Below are 20,698 nucleotides of genomic sequence, written 5' to 3'. Positions count from 1 at the left end.
TAAAACATACCAGGTTATGCCGTGGTATGTCAGCTGAAAAACACACATTTCTTAGGTTTTTATTGTGGATAGTTGATCGCAGCACTATTTTGTTAATCAAATAAGAAGGTGCTGATGTGTGCAACACTTTGGAAACAATTGAGACGTAATGAATGAAGCGTCGTTCACCTGACTTCAGCCAATTTAGTTGTCTAATGAAGGGGGTCACATGAGCAAAACGTGGAACAGTTAATGTATAGCGGGTACAAAAATTTTGAATTTTCTGTAGCCGATATTTTTGCAGCTGAGATAGACAAGGGCCGTATACTGTGTCAGCATAATTTAAATGAGATAAAATCAAAGCATCTGACAGCCGCTTTTTAGATTTAGTATCCAGATAAAACCTGTAAGGACTTATTTGCTTAAAAGATAAAAAGGTTTTTTTGCAAATGTGATTGACATGTTCCACAAACTTTAGTTGGCTATCAAGCATAACTCCCAGACTCTTAACCACAGAGGAACTTTTCAGGACATGATTGTTTACTTTTAATTCAACACGATTTCTACATTGAAAAAGCTTTGTAGCCCAGGGATTGGTTATGAGCAACACCCCGTCGCACAGTGGTCGATTTGTCAAACCTAGATGGACAAAAATAAAACAAAGTCATTTTCAGAAATAAAATTTAATTCTAAAACAAAAAGTTCCTATAAACAAATGGGCTAAATTGTCTGGTTTTCGAGATACTGCAAAAAAAAAAAAATTAATACGTTCGTATCTACTTGTTAGAATTATTTCCTATTTGAAAGTGTTGCGCTATAATATAGATTATTTTATAGAATATTAACTATATAATACCAATAAATATAATAATAATAATAAGAATAATGAAATAATAATACTATGTACCTATAAAATGATTAATACTAATGAAATAGTAATTATATACCAAGGGAGAGAAAACAATTTTTATAGCCGAGCTGAATTATACCCGAGACGCGTAGCGTCGAGGGTAATAATGAAAGCGAGGCTATAAAATGGTTCTCTCCCGTGGTTTATATATTATTTTTTTCACTACTAGCACATTTGTTTAACTTTTCTTTAATGACAATGTATAAAAGTCGGAACGAATTTAAGATATCCATGAAAATCAAATAGCCTGTGAAAACAAATGAATAAAAATGACATTAAACCAAAAATCTTAATAAAGAGCAAAATGTCGACTAGCGACGAAGATACTAGTGTGTGCACCCCGCCAGAAATCCGAAAAGAAGCAAGTAACGTGCAGTGTGATCAATTACTGCCACAAAAATCAAAAGAGTTCTACTTAAAAGTTTACGCACAATTCAAAGATTGGTGCAAAATTAAAAAAGTGGCCAAAGTGTCAGAAAATGTCCTTCTTGTTTATATGGAAGAAAAAGCTAAAAACAAAAAAGCTTCCAGTCTATGGGCCACATTTTCTATGTTAAAACAAACTCTTAAATTAAAAGAAAATGTGGATATTTCAAAATATTATAAAGTAATTGCTTTTCTCAAACGCAAAAATGATTCCTACACACCCAAAAAGGCGGCTGTTTTTGAGAAGCATCAAATCACAAAATTTATTTTAGAAGCACCTGATGAAATTTTTCTTTCGTCTAAGGTAATTCTGTTAATTGACAATGAGATTTTAAAAAACGCCAAATTACATTTGCTTCCAGGTTATTCTCATTATAGGAATTGCAGGAGCTTGTCGGACAGATGAGCTCTGCAACATGAAAATGACAGATGTAGATACACGAGAGGATATGATAGTCATAAATATCCCTCAAACAAAAACAAAATCTTCTCGAAAATTTGTCATTATGGAGCCCACCTGGATTGATGTGGTTAAAAAATACTTGACAAAAAGGCCGTCTCCTGATATGGCAAGGCTTTTCATTGGGTTTAGAGGTGGAAAACCGACTAGACAAAACATGGGACATAATACGATAAGCAAGACACCTTATAAAATAGCTCAATACCTACAACTGCCAAATGTCGACGAATTTACTGGCCATACATTGAGGCGAACATCAGCGACTATTTTGGCTGATATGGGTGGGGACATATTATCACTCAAACGCCATGGGGGCTGGAAAAGCTCAATGGTTGCTGAAGGGTATGTTGAGGAGTCTCTCACTGACAAAAGAAGAATTGCAAATATAATTCAGGGAACACCTCATCACATTAACCTACCTGCTCCTAGCTCTTCCAATATTTTATGTGAGAGGAGTGAAGAAGTGTGTAGTGAAATGCCATCTACTTCCACACATGCTGCTACAAACAGTGAAATAACTATACCGGTGGAGAACTTTACCTCCAATCGCAATACATCGGGAATCAATATGACGTGCCACAACTGCACAATTAACTATTATTTCAAATAATTATAGTTGAGGTGTTAATCTTTAGTTACTTTGTTGTTAATACTTATTATTCTCAATTTTTTAATAAACATTTGTCTTTCGAATAACACAATATTATTTCTACATTAACATTTTCATTATTTATTATAAAAATACTACTTCTTAACAGATTACACAAATTAGAGGTTAAAAATGTCGCGTGCTCGTAAGAATAACTGCAATAGATTTTTCATGATTGCTCTGGTGGCATTCTTGCTGGAGTGTGGTCCAGGCGGCAAATTTAAGATTTCGCAAGAAATTTCAGCTTCCCAGTTCTACATCATCTGTCATTAATAAACAATGTATAAAATGTGGCAGCTTAATGTCAAGTAAACACCTCAACTACGACATTCTAAGGTAACCATGGCAATACTGTCAATTATTTTCATTATCTACTAGTAGGAGAGAAAAATCCATTATTGGGTAAGGTGGAGAACAGTAATTTCTCAAGCATCAAACACGATATATAATGAAGTCTTCTGAGGCTAGTAGTGAAAAACAAATTTAAATGCATCAACGACTATTAACTAACAACTTATTGCTTATTTATTAATTACTGTTAAATACTGTTAAAAACACTAAACTGGATATCACATTAAAACAAATAACTTATTCATCAGAGTCTGAAGTAGAGAGTTCATAAGGCGAATCTTCTTCTGTGTCTGTATCCATAGTATCAAGTTCGATTTCGGTCGAGGCTTCAGGTATTGTCTGAAGCAACGATAATACGTCTGGTGATAAAGTGCTGCTTTTTTTCTGTTGATGGGTCCTTAGGCTGGTTATTAGAGGATCTGATGTAATTAAGAGCATATGCATTAAATCTTCCATTGTTTCTTGTCGCGAAAATTTTCTGCTGTGACGTTCTCTAAATCCTTTACAATCTTTATTTCTCGCTTCTTGGGCTTCTTCCGATAATTGCCCAATAGGCAAGATTGCTGACGAAATTATGTCACCTCCATGTATTAACAGTTTATGTACACTTGCTGGCATGTAGTACCAACCGTATTCTTTTACATACATTTCGGCAGTGGCAAATGTGTATTTATTAAACGCATCTAGATTTACTTTATGTATTGTCGAAATAGCCTCTAAAATTACACCAAAACGTTTAATAAGTTCTTGGTTAATACCTGTTATTCTAGACGATATTTCAGGATTTTTAAAAAATCGTCGAGCGGTATTACCGTCATTGGTGGTTCCACTACCAGGCTTTGGTACATCCACTAGTAATCCAGTTTCTTCCTTAAATTTATCTTGTATTAGTTTCTTCCGTAATTCTACTGCCTCCTTGTCATGCTTTTTTATCTGCCAGGTTTTTGTGTTAACACGATACGCAATGTGCAACAGACATTCAAAACATCTAATCCAGGCATGCAAATTGGAAATACCAAACGTCAAAGCCAATGGATTGACTGTTCTAGTTTGGTGACTTTTCAGGTTATTCATTTGTGTTGGAGTAGCTCCACATATATAACATTTCTGCGATGATTGTCCCATCACAGCATTGCAAACTTTGCCATTAACCATTGTCATCACAAGTTGGTGTGATACCATCACTCTATGGTTTTGATGTAGTAATTCTGTACAACTTAGTCCACTAATTTGCTGTTATATTTCAGCAACTTCTTTTTTTGTCATCTCAGCTGTTTCCTTTTTAAAAATTAATTTTATGGGACGGCAATAGCTTGTCGATGATGGTTTTGGATTTTGCCATAAGACCTTTCCATTGCAAGTCATTTGTAATGGTACCATGGAAATCACAAATAAGAATGAATCATCTGCCTGTGGTTGATTTGTAAATTTTTGCTTATAATGTCCCTGCCCAGAAGCACCATCACATCCCCACTTATATATCATTTTGATGTTTTTTTTTTCATCAGTGGTTAATTCATTAAGCAGACGTTCTTCTATCGACATTATCAAACGTTGAACCGTGTGATTCAACAACGCTTGCAGGTTTACTTCGGCGGAAATCTCGGAAATCTTTATGCTTTTTGGGTAGCAAGCTTTCTTTGCGTCCAAAAGTTGGTCATAACCTGGGTATACATTTGCGTTTTGTTTAATTGAAACTTTTCTAATCACGGTATATTGATGTTTCGTTAATTTAGTATCAACAAACAATGCCAAAGCTTCTTCAGAGCTTAATTTTTTTGGTAAGTCTTTTGCAGGTCTGTGAAACGCTTTCTTAAGTTTTGTGGCCCTTTGTGGAGAGGATTCCGTGATTTCTTTTACAATTCGTGCCGCATCTCTCCGACCACCTTTGCGTAAAGTCATCTCTGTAGCAAAATTAAGGCGTTCAGGTGTAATATTTAACAGAAGCTCGACTTTTCGCTTTTTTGTTTTTGAACTAGATTCAGGAAATAGCTTCTTAGGACGACCACGACTACCAGAACTAGTTCCTGGCAGGTTAGTTTTATTTGCTTCTGTTATTTCGGCTTTAAATATGAGTGCAACATCCAGCCATTTTGCATTTGCAAGAAGAAACCTACTCTCCATTCTATTACTACTTTTCCATTTATTTTCTGCGTGACGGCAAAAATACCTTACTCTTTCCGAAATAGTAGTTTTAATAGACTCACTGATGTCCGTAAGATTCAGATGCTTTACAATAAAGTTGTATACCTCCGTTTTCTTTTGCGCGGGAGTTGTAGCGCGGCGCCATATGTCGAATAACACACGTCTAGATACGGCGCCGGCGGCGGTGGCATTCTCTAAAAAAATTCATAACCCTCGAGCGGGCGCGCGTTCTGACATTCCAAGAGCGGGCGCGTCGTGTATTTTGTACACAATGAATAGATGTGTCGTTTAAATGTTAAATTAATGTTTTTTATTAAGTAGAAATGTTGACATTTCCTTTATCATTTTATTATTTCAATAATTAAACAACATATGACGCTTTAGATATAAAAATTTATTTACAAAATTTAACAAGAATGTAAGACAAAAATCAATCACTTTCGATTTATCTTTTCCTATAAAGTTGTCATTAGATGACATCAAACTAGTTCCAGGATCATTAGGAAAATCTTCTGTATTGCTACAGTCCGCGAGAAGTTCAATTTCAGATTCAGAGTCGTGACCACTGAACGCAACTACTTCTTCATCCGTTTCTGAAATATCTTGATTTTCTAATTCAGTTCGCTCCGTTTCTGAGTCTTCATCATGCAGAATTCTATACAGGTCATCATCTGTTAGGTAACGTCTTCTAGCCCTACAAAATTTATATAAGATCACAAAATTTATTGGCATTCAAAAACTTACATATTTTTAGTTCTTTTTCAATCGGTGTCTTATACAAAAATTAATAAAACGTCCCTTGAAAATCTGAAAACAATAAAAATATGATTTTATAACTAATTAATTTCATGCAACAGGTTACTAATTGAATGAATATAAACAAATGTTGGGCTAAAAATGACAAAATATTAAATACTTACATCAGAAAGCGCGGCGTGTACTCTATACACAACACGGGAGAGATTCTTGTTTTTGCTAACTGTTTAGTTCTCACACTCACAAACAAAAGTTTTACTTGACCACTCGAAAGACAAAACTCGACTAGAGGAATACCTGAATCTACCCGACCGGATGTTGTATTATGCTAATTTTAGAACCAATAATCTGGTCACCGTGTACAAAATACACGTGCGCGCCCGCTCGAGGGTTAATAAAGGGGCAAATTGGGGCAGTATGTTTTTTTTTTGTCTTATAAAGAATCAAACGCGGAATATGCCGACATTTATTCCGTCAGTGCCAACTGATGCCAACATTATTAAAACATTACTTAAAGTTGGGCTTTTTTACGATTTCCTGCATTTGAATAATATGGTGTTTTTAACTAATTTAGGCGTACGGTCTTGTAGTAAAATTAATTACATACCTTCGATAGGAGTATCCATAATAATGTATAACCTTCAAAACACTGTTTTCACAAACATTCTTCAAATGACGTGATACTTTCGTACGTTCGTACTGACTGACGCGTGAACTAGAGCTGTGTCGGGGTGGTTTTACCTGCTTCATAACAATGAAACCGGGAAAGGAAACAGTTTTATTGCTTTGGATTTATTATTCATAAACATTTGTCGTCCCATCGGCATTAAATGGTTGAATTTGAAAAATAAAAATTTTCTATTTTTGTCCACCTACATTTAACAAATCGACCACTGTGCGTCGTCGTCTACGGTATAAGTGAAGTCGCTCAGAAATATCTTTGAGTTGTCCAAAGCGACAACGGCAACTCTCTGGCTATTTCTAAACCAGCAACCGCGTTGATACATCTCACAGTCGAGGACGTAGATGCTGGAGTTTGCGTGCGTCGATTTCTTCGTTGTTGCGTAGTCCGAGAAGGGGCCGTGGATCCCGGGTTTCACCCCGCTCTGTACGTGCAGCTTGCACGTAAGCCGGAGCTGCGGTTGCAGCAACTGTACTGAGCTGCACTTATCTTCCCATAATGATAAATGCAGCGCTTCTCCGTCTGATAATCCTTCTGGGCCGTGAAAAAAATTGTTCCACCCCGTACATGAAAGAGTCCCGGTTGTTAGGCAACAGGCTCTTCCTAGCCCAGGGATTGATTATGAGCAACAGCACGTCGTCGTCTACGGTATAAGGGAAGCCGCTCAGATATATATTTGAGTTGTCCAAAGTGACAACGGCAACTCTCTGGCTATTTCTAAACTATTTATAGAACGCATAAATTTAATTAAAATTTGTTGCAAAAAGTAAACTCACCGGACTGGGCATCGATCCGGATTTATTTTGTTTGTCACTAAAATTTTTTTCTGTGTTAGCGACCTAGCTCCTCTTTGCGATATCTTACTAAATTCTGGGTTGTAAATAAAACGTTGGTTGTCCAAAATTATCTATTTCTACTTCAAAAAAAATGGTAAGGCAGTTACAGCCTCGCCCTCTCGCCACGCAAGTTCGTATGAGGCAATGTGATAAAATTTGCGTTGCAAGCCTTCAGGCGTGTTTTCGTCCCATAAGGCAACCATTTTTTTTATGCTCTTCTACGTTGAAACTTGCAGCACTAGTCTTCCGTTAGCTTTTCTGCTTAGGGGATTGTTTTTCTTAATTTCTTAAAAAAAAAGATAATTTACAAGAAAAACTGAACATTTCACTAAAAATTAATATGTATGTTTTAAAGTCTTATTATAATTTATTTTTTTTGTAATTTATACATTTTACGACTCTTTTCTTCTCTTTGCGGTGCTTACAAAAAATTTTTTGCAATCGTCGCAACGAGTGTTGAGTTTCTTATTGATACTATTTGGGCAAAAAGAGGATCTCGCTCTGGGCAGGATTGTTTTCTAACGTTACTCCACAAGCTTCTATAGCATTTTTCTCATATTTGTGAAGCCCATTCCATTAGCATGAACTAATTGATTTTACATATTGGTTTTTGTCATTTTTTGTCTTAGTTGTAAAAGGTTTACGCTTGTCACTACGATTTTCGTTCCATCATCCAAAATGCAAACTAAATGTAAGAGACAAAATGTCAAATTCTAAAGAAGACATTGATAAATAATATAAATATCAATTTAAAGCCGATAGGGCATATAAAATTTTGTCTAACGTAAAGCACCAAGCGGGGTCCCAAAATGACCCCAGCCGATATTGTATTGAATATAAAATTATAAAGCAACAATGAGAAATTAAAAAGGACAATCTCAAAAAAAAAGTTGAAAAAATTACGAGTATTTACAAAAAACACCCGCTTGGTGCTCTGAGGGTTAACGGTCATTTGAATAATTTTTTTGCAAACTTCACTTTTGTGATTCGCACAAACAAAAATAGGATTTTGCTCATCATAGGGCTGCGTGAAACTAATTAATTGAGCGCACTTATTTTCATAATTCAAGAGCTTCAAAAAAGCTTCAGTAAGGTCAGCACTATCATTTCAAAAGTTATAGGTACTCATATATATTTCAAAAAAGGTTGAACCTCTTGAACCGATAGGTACCGGCTCATTTACTTGTAAAATAGTATCTTTTTGCTGATACCAAAGAAAATCAGCAGGATCCGCCCATCGCCAATTATTGTGGGCCGATTTGGAGAAGTTTGTATGATTTTAACAGTGTCTGTAGCTGCATGCTTGCCTTTATTCCATAAAGTATGTTGTGTGGCGCGAATAAGTTCATTTTCTGAAAATCGTTCACTGAGTTCGTGGGCCAATCTCCATTGTGTTCGATTGCTCGAATCTGAAAACAGTTTTTTTGGTCTGCCGATACTTTTTTTTAATTTGTGGAACCTTGTAAACATTTTTCAACTAACCAGAATTCTTAGCTAGAAATTTTGTTTTGCAGCCATGTGCCGTTTTCCATTTTCTGTTACTTAACAAAAATATTTAGTTTTGTTAATGTACTTACATTAACAAAACTAAATATTTTTCTTTGTTTATTTCGTCCTCATGTTTGCGAAAAATTTGTAAACCGAACCTTTCTCTCAAAAATTCTTGTAAAAATCTTCTATTTGGGGCTGACGATGCCTTCAAAGGTTTTCCACAACCAACGTGCACCAGAAGAAGATTAAACATTTCTTGGTATGTAGTACTACGTGAACCTTTAAGAGAGAAAGAAAGTGCTGCACTCACGGCTGAACAAATGGGAATATAACATTAGTGGAGAAGTATTAAGAAGTAATGCCTTTACAAAGTTATGCGATTTTGGTTAGGTAACTTGAAGTAATTCCTTAACCCTGTTCTCTAAAAATTGAAATATGAAATAAAAAGTTACATTACTTTGACAATCGTTAAAACTTTATGTGGTATCAATATGATGTTACAAGAATTGCGAAACAATCATACTAACCTTCCTGTTTAACGCTCATCTCGGAGAATCGACGATATTTACAACAGGATAAAGAAATTTTTAAAAAGCAAATGATCTAGAATACACACTTTCTAGGTTCTTGCAAACTTCCAACTTTCAACTTATTTCATAGCAAAACTAGTCTTCAATCTTATCAACAAACAGCGGTTTGAGCTTATTTAGACATTGACAAATGTATTATGCTAAATCACCAAAGCCTACTAAAAAATGAAAATTTGGATTTTTGGCCGCGTAGGATACGATTCTGTCCCACTGTGCGCCGTTCTCGATCATGGTGTTCTTGCAGTCTTGACACGTTTGGGACTTATACATACACTCGACCGCAAAATTAATCAGACACTAGGTTTTTTTTTAATATAGCAGCAGATATTTAATTCAATAAAAAATGTAATGAAATATTAAATTATATACCATTATACAAATCCCGTAATGTAAAAATAAAAATTTGACTTTCCTAACAATATATAAAATATTTTTTTTAAATTAAAATATTTTTTTAATAATTTGAGACTGCAAAGCTGCAAAATTACTGGGCAGAATCATGGTTTAATACCGCGTAATTCCTCCTTGAGCTTGTATTACAGCTCACATCTTTGTGACATGTTTTACACCATTGCAGCAAACTCTTCTTGCGCTATCTCGTTCCACTCATGCAATGGCGCTTGCGTCAGCTGAACCACGAGGTTAAATTCGCCGTAGTTGCGCCTATTTCTTTCTCCTAGGTTGTCCCACCCATGCTCTACTGGATTTAGGTCTGGACTTCTGGGTGGCCACCTCAAAACCTGAATACCAACATCCCGAAGGTACAACGTGTGATTCCAGCAATATGCGAATGAGCCTTATTTTGCATTACGACGAAATTTTCCACAACAAATGAGGCAAAAGGCATTACATATTTTGCAAGATATTCCCTTAGGGTAGAAATATGTTGGAGCTGTGATAATAGATGATAGCGGAGAGGTAACAGCGCTGGTAAAAACGAAGCAATGCATTTAAATGGTAGCATGTATGTTGAAGAAGGAACCATCGCTTATATAAGTGCTGTCACAAGCGCTGCAAGCCACGGAATAAAATTTTATGTTTTCTCCGCTCTCATCTATGTAAAATTGCGTAAAGGTAGAAACATGTTGGAGCTGCGATGATAGCAGTGAGCAATTCAGCGCTGATAGCGGCGATTCTATAGCGATTAGACCATCGAAGATGTATGTGTACATTGGAGCTGTGCGCAAAGCGCAATATACTTGCGTCTTGGATTCTCTCGGCGTAGAATCCCGTGTTGTTAGTTTGATTTCGTCAAGTGAGTAATAAAAAGGACGTGGAGGACATGACGTTGTTCGAAAGTAGTGCTGCAGTGAAATATTATTTATTACGGAAAAACAAGAAACACTTTCGAAAATATGGAGTTCATCCAATTAACTGTAGACGACTCAAACAGGGACAGTTTCATACGACGTACAAAGAATTAAGGGAATATCCTGACAGATTTTTCCAATATTTAAGGATGCTGCCTGAGACCTTCGACTACATTCTGCAAATTGTGTCACCACATTTAAGAAAGAACTGGACCAATATACACAGTAGACCTATTCAAGCAGAAGAACGACTTGTCGTGACATTAAGGTTAGTATATTCAAATAAACTAGCAACTCATTAATAAAAAAAATATAGATACAATATTCAAATTAAAAAACAATTAAACATAATTTCCATTCTAATAGGATGGGTGATTATTGTCGTCATAATTAAATGTCTGAAAGGTTGATTCAGCCAAGGGCATCGTATATCTTGTCCTCTGGTTTACCCCGTATGCATAATCTTGAACGAGTTGCTGAACCCTATTTCTAAACAAAAGTTTGTTTTCGGGAGCTATTTTTCTCACATGGGGAAGTAAACTTTCAAAAAATTGTAAATCTTCATCTTCTCGTACTTTTTCTTTGGATTTGGCTGCCTTTTCCAGGCACTGTAATTTTTGCTTTTCAATTGAATTTGTGTGTGGGTGCTTATGGCAAGCAGAGCGACGGTGGTATATTTCGAGAAAGCAATTTGTATCACTTACTACAAAGTTCGAGTTTGAACATTCCCGAAGAAGACAGCTTACCAGGAACACAAATTCACATGCCATATGTTTTAATTGGTGATGAAGCTTATCCTTTGCTAGAGAATCTGCTAAAACCGTATGCTAAAAATTACTTTACTCCAAATGGAGGTTACTGTCTAAAGCTATTGAAACTAATGAAAATACTGCCGATAATATTACCAAAGCCATTTGTGTACTACGCAATACAATATTAGACAGAGAAGGTTTCGAACGACATCTTAGCGAAATTACTACTCTTGCAACCCCAAGAGGCTCTAATATCCGCTGCTCTCATATTGGACGTCCTACAGAAAGTGCCAAAAACATCAGAGACACCTTTAAACAGTTTATTTGTCATAATCGTATAGCTTAGACCGAATAATAACAGCAAATTGCCTTATTATTATGAATGTAAGTGTTATGTAGCCTTTTGTATTTGATTATTTGCAATAGAAAACATTACTACCAACTTACTAGAGGTTTGCACTTCCCTGGCTACAGCATCCCATAATTTATCCAGAATGTACCTGTTATGGTGATCTGGATGGGCTTGGTTCCACAATGGTTTCCGTTTCCACACTGCAGATATTATTTTTTCGTTATTCATAGTGAATATTACGTAAGAAATGTAGTCTATTTTATTTGAGGTTAAAATAAAACATTCACACTTTACAAGCAAGTGCGCGTGGTGCTTGAGCTGTGCAGACTTGATATTTTCATCAACTAGGGTACAGTTTAATCAAAGATTTTTACATGGAGCACAGCAGCGAAAATGTAAAATTTCATTTCTCGCATTTACATCGCTTATAGAATCGATGTTAAAACGCTGATCTGATCGCCAACGTTTTGCTCACTGCGTTCATCACAGCTCCAACATGTTTACACCCTAAGGTACACATAATCTTTGTTACGGGACTCTTGGGCTTCTTCGGATAGCATGCCCACAGGAAGTAATGAATATTTAATTATAATGGGTCCATGCACAAGCACCTTTTATGTACTGTGGGGGTCATAGGGTACCATTTATATGAGTCGACATACAATTTTGCTGTCTGCTGCAAATTTTTTAAATTTGTCTTCTTCGATAACTTTTTCACTTGCTATGACAGTCAAAATGACACAAAATCTTTCCAAAATACTTTTGTTAAAACCAGTAATTTCAGACACTTTTTCAAAATTTTGAAAAAATTTTGTGGCAACATTACCAGTGTTTGACGTTCCCTTTCCCTGTATCATTCGGTCTACTTTTACACCACTTCAAGCCAAAGTCCTTTTTGGATGTTCTTTTTTCTTTCTTGGATTTGTGTCTTTTCTGCAGCACTTGTCTCGAGCAACACTACGTCTGCCACGTTCATCTTCAATGTTTTTTAAGTTTGCGTACCTCTTCCATCGCGGCTTCCGTATATCCACCTACCATCGATGGTATAAGCGCTGCAACCTCACAGTTATCAGCACCACGTTGCTCACTTTTATCATCACAGCTCCCAACATATTTCCACTCTTATGAATCTGTCAGCGTTCATACTATCTCCCAGAAACATTATAAGGGCTGTACGAGCTTCCAAAAAAATGCCTCCACCGCCAAGTTGTACGCTGGGAGAAAAGCAGTATTGGATATATCTCTCACCAGGGCGTCTAAACACGCGTGGACTATTATCAAAGGAATATCTGGTGAAACGGGACTCATCCGTAAAAAGAACGTGTCGCCATTCATTAATTGCCCAGTTAAGTTGAATTCCCGTAAATGCCAAGCGCTCTTTGCGGTATGCTGCAGTCAAAAGAGGGGCAATAGTAGGTGGATGGGATGTCAAATTGTGTTTCCTTAACCTTCTTAATACACTATCCGAGGAAATAACCCTACAATAAACATCGGCAATTCTTCTATTCAGAGCTGTAGCAGTGAGTGTCCGTTCTAGGAGAACTTGCATTTGGAGAAACCGATTTTCAGCAGGGTTTGTTGATCGTGGTCTTCCTTGACAAGGTAATCTGGAGTAGGAACAACTTGCTCGGAACGTTTGTATAGCGTCCGACACTGTACTACGAGGTATACTTATTACTTAGGCTTTTAGCGATATAACGGATGCTGCGTCCATTATTGTGAAGAGCAACAGCTTGAGCAGATTCTTCGGAGTCATTTTTTTTTCTTTAACAAATTACGTTTGTCAACTTCCACTGTCAAACCAAAGAACACGCATCAGTAACAACTAATAAAGGAACCACATGAAACAGATTAAATGAAGGTTCCTAAAAAATTGCTAAAAATAGGGTCCGAATTTCCAATGGATCTCAACAGCTGATCAATATTTTCCGATCCATATTTTGGAAGCATCGGGGCTTCATCCATAAGAAAAATATCTATTTCTGCTAATTTTATGGCTTTCGATGATCCTGGTTTAATACTCGAGACTGAGCATGATGTTAGTGGTACTTTCAATCCAAAAGTTCTATGAGAAGTCCGCATTAGGCAGTAATATGAAAGGAATACCTATAAAAGCCATGCATTTCACACTGCATCGTTTTCCAGTGAGCATGTAGTACAGTTTTGTAGATGAAGGTCTTTCCAGTGCCCCCTGGACCATCAATGAAAAAGCATTTTGTTGTTTCAGTATTTGCATCATTTACAGCAGTGATTCGCAAACTTATATGGCTCATCGCCCCTTTTTCAGAAATAAAATTTCTTGACGCTCCCCAACTCCTTCACGCTTTTAACAACAGCAAGGAAAAATGCTAATGTCTAAAAATATCATAATGAAAACGTGACAAAATATTTATTACAAATTACAAAGAAGAATTTAAAAATACATACATCCTTATGCTAATGTGAAGGACTACCAATTTATCAATATTAGGCTCAATTTTTGTTAGTAGCATTCGTAAATCACCGCGATTAGTTATTTGCAAAGTAAAAAGAAATGGTGTAGATGTATAAGTGTGTAAAAAATAAGATGTAAAAGTATATGTACAGAAGAAAATATGTAAATAAATAAAATAAAAAAGAAATTAATTAGGTTTCCTCCGCATCTGGTCCTGGCACCTTGTACTGCCGAACCCCCGTCACGTGTTCGACGTAGATGTCCCGGCTCCACTTGATGGCGTCCGAACACATCAATTTCCGCATTAAGCCAGAGTATTTACAACTAATGCCTAAGCGGTTCATGGTGTGCTCGTTGGCCGGGTCCCATCCCCCGAGGGGTCCGACAGCGAAGCCTTCCAGGAATACTTCAAACCCCTCCTCCTCGAATTGCCTCTTCATGTGATCGTATTTCGTCCTCTTCTCCCTCCTTGCCTCCTCGAATGTCTCGTACTGGTTTTCAAATGTCATGGTGACATCGACGATCGTCACCCTCTTCGCCCCCTCATTTATGACGACAAGGTCAGACCTGAGACCGTCCGTGAATCCTGGGACCGTTTGATTCACCCTCTTTACGGCCCCGGGCGACGGCCTGATGGCGTTGGCCAAGCGATCCAGGATTGCATTGTGGCGGCGCGTGAGTGTGACATTGTGGTGGCCACAATGGTTTAGGACGTGTGACAGGGTTTCGTTCGCGTGGCCACATCGTCTGCACCTCTTGTCGCCGTTCCCGAACCTCTTCGTCCCGTTCAGGGGCACACATTCCAGCCTCGCACGATGGACGAACCTCCAGTCAGCAAAACGGGTGAAGTCTCCGGCGCGCATGAAGTGGTTTGGCGCCGTTGCGACGGATGTTCCGTGGTAAACTTTGCCCTGGTCAGGTTTCGCCAGTCGTCTCCGTTTGTAATAATTCCGGATCGCGCAGCGGAGGGCCTTCTCGGTGTCTCTTGGCTTTAGGGGGCTGTCATTAAGGGTTAACTGGAGCACGCCATTGTCGTCGGTGGCCCATGCGATGTTCATGTCGTCTTAATCCACGTCGTGGCCGCCCACAGGCGAGTCCAGGTGCTACAGATATCGCTGGACTCGTTGGCGAAGTCGCCATGCATGCTCCCGTTAAGGTACTCGGCTACTTCTGACGGCATTGCGGCGCGACGCAGCCTCCATCGTACCACCGACTGCAGGAGTCGCTCGGAGAGCGGTCCCACCGACGGCGATATCAGGAGGCGAAGGCCGTGAACGATCTGGCTAGCGTCGGCCACGGTGTTGATCGGCATCAAGTTCATCCCGCCCGTTTGATGGCTCATATATAGAATTTCCGCCCCCGCTTGTTGGGGCAGATTGAGCCATCTTTTTGCGGCCGCCTTCAACTTATAGTCGAACGCCGTCAGACGTTTTTTGTCGACCGTTGCATTCTTGAGGTGGAAGGAATTGCAGGGCAGAATGAACGTGCTGACGGCGTCGATTTTTTGCCAGAGGGCCAGCAGCGAGGCGTCGATTTTTATTAGGTCGGCGATCATTTTTTCCAGCACTTTCTCCCCGCAGGGTGCTTTATGGTAGCCGGTCGGGACACCCAGATGTTCGTAAAACGTGTTGGAACGGCTTCTCGATGTTTCCCGTCATAATATGCAGGGTGGCACATTTTCGGGCGTTGAAGGTCAACTCTGCCCAGCGGGCCACCGTTGTTGTCACATCGAGAAGCCGTTGCAAGTCTTCCGGCTTCGGCGTAATGAGGGCGACGTCGTCGGCGTATGCAAGAGTGTCAATCTTGGACTCCTGCATCCTGTAGCCGACGTTGAGTGCCCCGATGGCGCGAAGAATCGGCTCAATCGCCAGATTGAAGATTATGGGCGAGAGCGGATATCCTTGTTTGACGCCGGCTTTGATGGGGATGGCCGACGTCGGTCCCGTACTCGTGCGGACGTTGGTGGTCGTGTCTACGTAGAGGTGTCGCACGACCTGGATGGCGTCCTCGTGCAGGCCTGCCCACTTCAGCGCCTCAAAAATAGTGTTGTGCGTTACGGAGCCGAAGACGTTTGTCAGGTCCAACCACGCGACGCAGCACCGTTTGCCGTTGCGATGGGCGTCAGTGATGATTGACTGGAGCACGAAGTTGTGCTCCGCGCACCCGTCCACCGGCATGAAGCCCTTCTGGCTCTCGCTGACGCGTCCGTTGCGAACGGCCCAGTTCCCCAGGCGTTCAGCATGCACGGACGCGTAAGCCTTGGCGATGGTATTTGCCAATTGCTGATGTCGTCGCGGTCCCCCTTTTTGTGAATGAGGATCGTCGAGAAGGTGGTCCACGCCCGCGAAATGTACCGCGAATCCCGTCGGGACCGGGCGCGATGTTACTACACCTCCGTAGACGTCCCCACACCTCTTCCGCGGTGAAGTCGGCGGCGAAGGGGTTGTTGTCGTCGTCGTCGTCGTCTGCGAGGGGCTGATGTTCTGTTTCCTACTTTTTTCAATACATTGAAACGTCTTTCTTGTTTACTGGACTGTGGCCGCTGTGCTGCAGGTTGTGACATGTTTGTGACGACACGTGGTGTACGGTGTAGGTTCCACCGAGGGGTTGGTCAATAGGCCAAAATGGCGTACAACCTAATTCCAATTCTGGCATTAGTAATTCCATTTTGAAAAAATTCCACCAATTCCATTGCAATGCCAATAATTCCATTCTAATGCCAAAAACTCCAGAAATTCCACCCTAATCACAAAAATTCCAAAAAAAAAATCCTTTCAATTCCCCTGTTTCCGTCTCATCCGTTCAACCTCATGAGGACTCGTGTGTAACATCGTTACGTCGACAATGTTATCTGTGATGTTATCGTGGCATTTTTAAAATAAGAAATTGAATTTGTATTGAAATATGTTAGTATAGACTATAGAAACGAAATTGTGATTTATAAATTGCATATTGAACAAGTACAAAAATAAATATACTTCTGTAATAAAATTTAAAAAAATAGAAAACAAACAAAATATCTCGAAAAATATATTACATAATTATTTTTAAATCTATATACTCGGTCCGTGTTAACTCGTTCGCCTTCTTTAGTTAGCAGCCAGATCAAAGAAGTCAAGTGTCGGTGTTCCGACCTGTCACGACCCGTTTGACCGCCATTTTGTAGATTTTTGTGAAATTTTGTGAAGTTGATGAAAAATAGTACTGCAACTTCACATGCGCAATGACGTCGCAAGGTTCGCGTGGTTCATTGTGCATGCGTAATAACTTTCACTTAATAAATTTTTGTTCAATTCCAATGCCAAATAATTCCACCATAATTCCATCAATTCCACTTAATTCCACATTTCAATTCCCCAATTCCAGTGATAGCGTACAACCTAATTCCACAGTGACCAACAACTCGGGTTCCACTTAACTAGGGTTACCAACCTGCATCAGATGAAAAAGAGTACAATTGAAATTTTTATTATTACAATTTCCAAGTATTCATAGAGGTATATACACATATTGTGTATTATTTTATTAACAGGTTTAGCGCCATGGCGGACACCGGTGTCCGCTATATGGTTTTTCACTATGGCCATGGCGGACACCGGTGTCCGCTCTGGTTTCTAAACTTTGTTGATCATTCCTGGCCAAGCGGACGCACTTTTGAGCTATTTAACGTAGTGGTGTGACCGCTGTGGCCCTGCGAAACTGCATCCTGGTTCCAGGTTTTTTATAGCAAAATTATTTAGAAAATAATAATGTCATAATTTTTTTATGTTTAAAGAAATTTATTGAATTGTTACGAGCCAAACTCACAGCTCGTTGCCGGCCTGCTAGTGGAGAAGGGGTGAGTTCCTGCGGGTGCAAAGAGTCAGGTCGCTAGAGGTTCGCAAAGAAGAGAGAGCACACTGTTTTGTGTAGCGACGTCGCCAGGGCGCCACCAGTTTTTATTAAGACACAATTACAACAACAAAAAACCGGAAAAATATTTAACTATTGTAATTGCAAGCTGTTACTTAAAATATTTGATTACAATAAAACCTAAGGTCACTAATTAAAAAGAAAAACAAGTAAGAGTGAGAAATAACTAAATAATTAAGCAAAAGAAAATGAGTAAGATATTAATGATAATGATTTAATGCGACTAACTGTTTACGATAAATACGAGCGATACGAACGAGGTTTACGAAGCGAACAAATTAGTTGGAGTCGTAACGAATAACGATTTGATTAATTATTTCGAGGGCTATGAGATAAACGAAGTAGGCCACACGCTCGGTAGTCCTAACGAACGTACGAAGGTATTACGTAGAGCGGAGCGTCACAGTCTTACCGATTGTTATTACTAGGTTATGTGCGAGTGCTAGTTACACCGAACTTCGAAACGTTTTGCGATACAATAAAGAAAAAGGTAAGGCGACTAATACTTAAACTTAATGAGATGGAATGGAAGTACCATGGGCACCTGCCTCCTTCGATATCCACGACGAGATGTCGAAACACAGCGGCGTCGCAGCGAATTTCCAGTCGATGTCGAGTCGAGGTTTTTGGTGACGGCCTGTCCAACCGATGGTAACTCTCCAGCTGTTCTGGGAGGGCTCACAACTGCCCACGACAGTTGGAATTCATAGAATTCGTTCTCCCACTCAAAACTGGCTCCAATTCTCGATCACGGGAATAACAAGATCAGCGACAAAACAAAAAAGCTGCGGATCGACTGCAGCTTCTCCGATTTTAGCGGGATGGTCTAGTGCTCTTAATCAACAAAAAATCCGACGAAGTTGTAGTGCTCGAACGCACTATTTCTTTTACAGCTCACAAATGCGCTCCAAGCGATAGCACCTTTTAGGGGACCCAACAGATCCGACGAATGCGATTCCAAACGTAACACCAAATAAAAGGGTTGCTAAAACGAACTGCAAAAGAGGAAAGCACTAACCCCCAACACCATTCAACACGGAGTACCAAAGCAAAATGGATTCCCTTCAACCTGCGATGACGTGGCAAGGTAACGAAGCGAGAGTTCACGGAAGTTTGGCCCTCTAGTGGCAAACTTACGAAACGTCGAATTCCGACGAAAATCCCTAATCGATGTAACTAATGAGTGGATGCGATGGTTATTAACAAAAGAAAAAAAAACAAACAAGGCTATCAAGATTCCAGAAATGACGAAGACTCTAGGGGACGCTCCACGGCGTTTGTTCCCACCTAGGTAAGCAAATGAAATTCGCGAACAAAAATTAACAAACAGAACGAAAATCGAATTTCAGAGTGAAGCTCTGGGATGGCGCGATCCATCCAGTTCCTTATAGCAAGAACCAAGCTGAAACGATCCAGAAGACCGATCTACAAACAGCGAGGCTGAAACACTCATCTGAGCCCCTCCAAGCTCAGAATCATCGCGACAGTCTTGCGACTGGGGGAGTCAAAAGCTCGGGACGAACCCTCCACCAAAGTTGTCCTTCATTGCCACCGTGCCCAACCCAACCACCCATGCACGAAATGACGAAACGAAAAAAAAAACGAGTAAACAAAATGTAATCCGATCCGAGAATGCCAATAAAAAACCGAAATAGCTACTGCGAATTTTCAATTCGTAACAGAATAGTATATTGAATATTTTTGTATTTATACAATGTATGATTAGTACAAATTATTTATTGTGGTATAAGTTAAAGCACTCGAGGCAATATCTTGGATTTCCATCGCATTGTTGACAATAGGTAGTAACTTTCTTCACTTTATTCTTTTCGATAATGCCATCCACCTTTTTTTGGTAGCATCCTTTGCAGTATCGACGATTTTCTCGAGCTTTACAGTCTAGTCTGGTAAATTGATGTGTTTTAAGAATTTGATGTCTTGGCTGACGAGTTTGCGCAACATCGCGTTTATCTTCGAATTTCAACAAGTCTTCAGTTACCAATAAGCGAAAATCGTTTATTGGAATGTTGCTTTGTTCAATATCCTTGTAAATGATGTGAGCATTTACCATTGAAGTACCTAATCAAACATACATAAAAGTCGCAACATTTACAAAAAAATTAAATGATTTCTTACCCAACAGTACTTCAATTGCCAGTTTTTTGTACCAGCGGATGGACTTCCGTAAAGCTGAACTGTAGCTTGCCATTTGATCAGAAAGATCAATCGAACTTTTGCCTGAATTATAATGCACGATAGCTGTGGGCTTTTGAATAGATTTTCCTCGGCGTTGAATTTCTACCATTTGGTCTGTATGACATGTGGACAAAACCAAGACATCCCGTTTGTCTCGCCATTTTGACTAGACATATTCCTCTTTCGTTTTCTTGGGAAAATACCTCACCTTTTTTCAGTTTCTTTTTTATTACTTCTGGCGGGTTTCCTTTCCGGTTCGTCCGCAATGTACCTAAGCAATGTGTTTTATGATCTAACAGTATGTGCGCAAGTTGAAGACTTGTGTACCAGTTATCTGTAATACACAGTCTACCGCTACCTAAGAGATCTTTCGCCAACTTGAGCACAATTTGTGTTGAAACGGCCAGTGGATTATCTGTCGTTTTCTCTTTTCCTGCATAAATACTGATGTTCCAGGTGTACCCGTT

At 39.2% G+C, this 20,698-nt stretch overlaps 2 protein-coding genes and 2 long non-coding RNA genes across 4 annotated transcripts; 1 reads left to right on the top strand and 3 right to left on the bottom strand.

The window, feature by feature from the left end:
* Nucleotides 1-1,427: 1,427 nt before the first annotated feature.
* Nucleotides 1,428-2,385, top strand: LOC135123680 (uncharacterized). Its single transcript, XM_064048529.1, has 2 exons — nt 1,428-1,619; nt 1,678-2,385. The coding sequence occupies exons 1-2, from the start codon at nt 1,440-1,442 to the stop codon at nt 2,383-2,385; spliced, it is 888 nt and encodes a 295-aa protein (XP_063904599.1). The 5' UTR covers nt 1,428-1,439.
* Nucleotides 2,386-5,416: 3,031 nt separating this feature from the next.
* LOC135123140 (uncharacterized) lies at nt 5,417-6,057 on the bottom strand. The gene is made up of 3 exons (XR_010279554.1): nt 5,841-6,057; nt 5,665-5,727; nt 5,417-5,614 (listed from the first exon to the last, which is right to left on the bottom strand). It is a non-coding gene; the product is annotated as an uncharacterized LOC135123140 (long non-coding RNA).
* An 8,257-nt stretch (nt 6,058-14,314) lies between these two features.
* Nucleotides 14,315-15,181, bottom strand: LOC135123854 (uncharacterized). The gene has a single exon (XM_064048731.1). It carries the CDS (start codon nt 15,179-15,181, stop codon nt 14,315-14,317), a length of 867 nt encoding a protein of 288 aa, XP_063904801.1.
* A 4,774-nt stretch (nt 15,182-19,955) lies between these two features.
* Nucleotides 19,956-20,255, bottom strand: LOC135123695 (uncharacterized). Its single transcript, XR_010279691.1, has 2 exons — nt 20,172-20,255; nt 19,956-20,114 (listed from the first exon to the last, which is right to left on the bottom strand). It is a non-coding gene; the product is annotated as an uncharacterized LOC135123695 (long non-coding RNA).
* Between the last annotated feature and the right edge of the window lie 443 nt (nt 20,256-20,698).

This window comes from Zophobas morio, unplaced genomic scaffold, assembly GCF_036711695.1.
Source record: "Zophobas morio isolate AGI-343-1 ecotype UQ-CSIRO unplaced genomic scaffold, CSIRO_AGI_Zmor_V1 ptg000006l, whole genome shotgun sequence".
Lineage (NCBI taxonomy): Eukaryota > Metazoa > Arthropoda > Insecta > Coleoptera > Tenebrionidae > Zophobas > Zophobas morio.
Note: the sequence above shows the minus strand (reverse complement) of the source record. Positions and strands in the feature narration are given on the sequence as shown.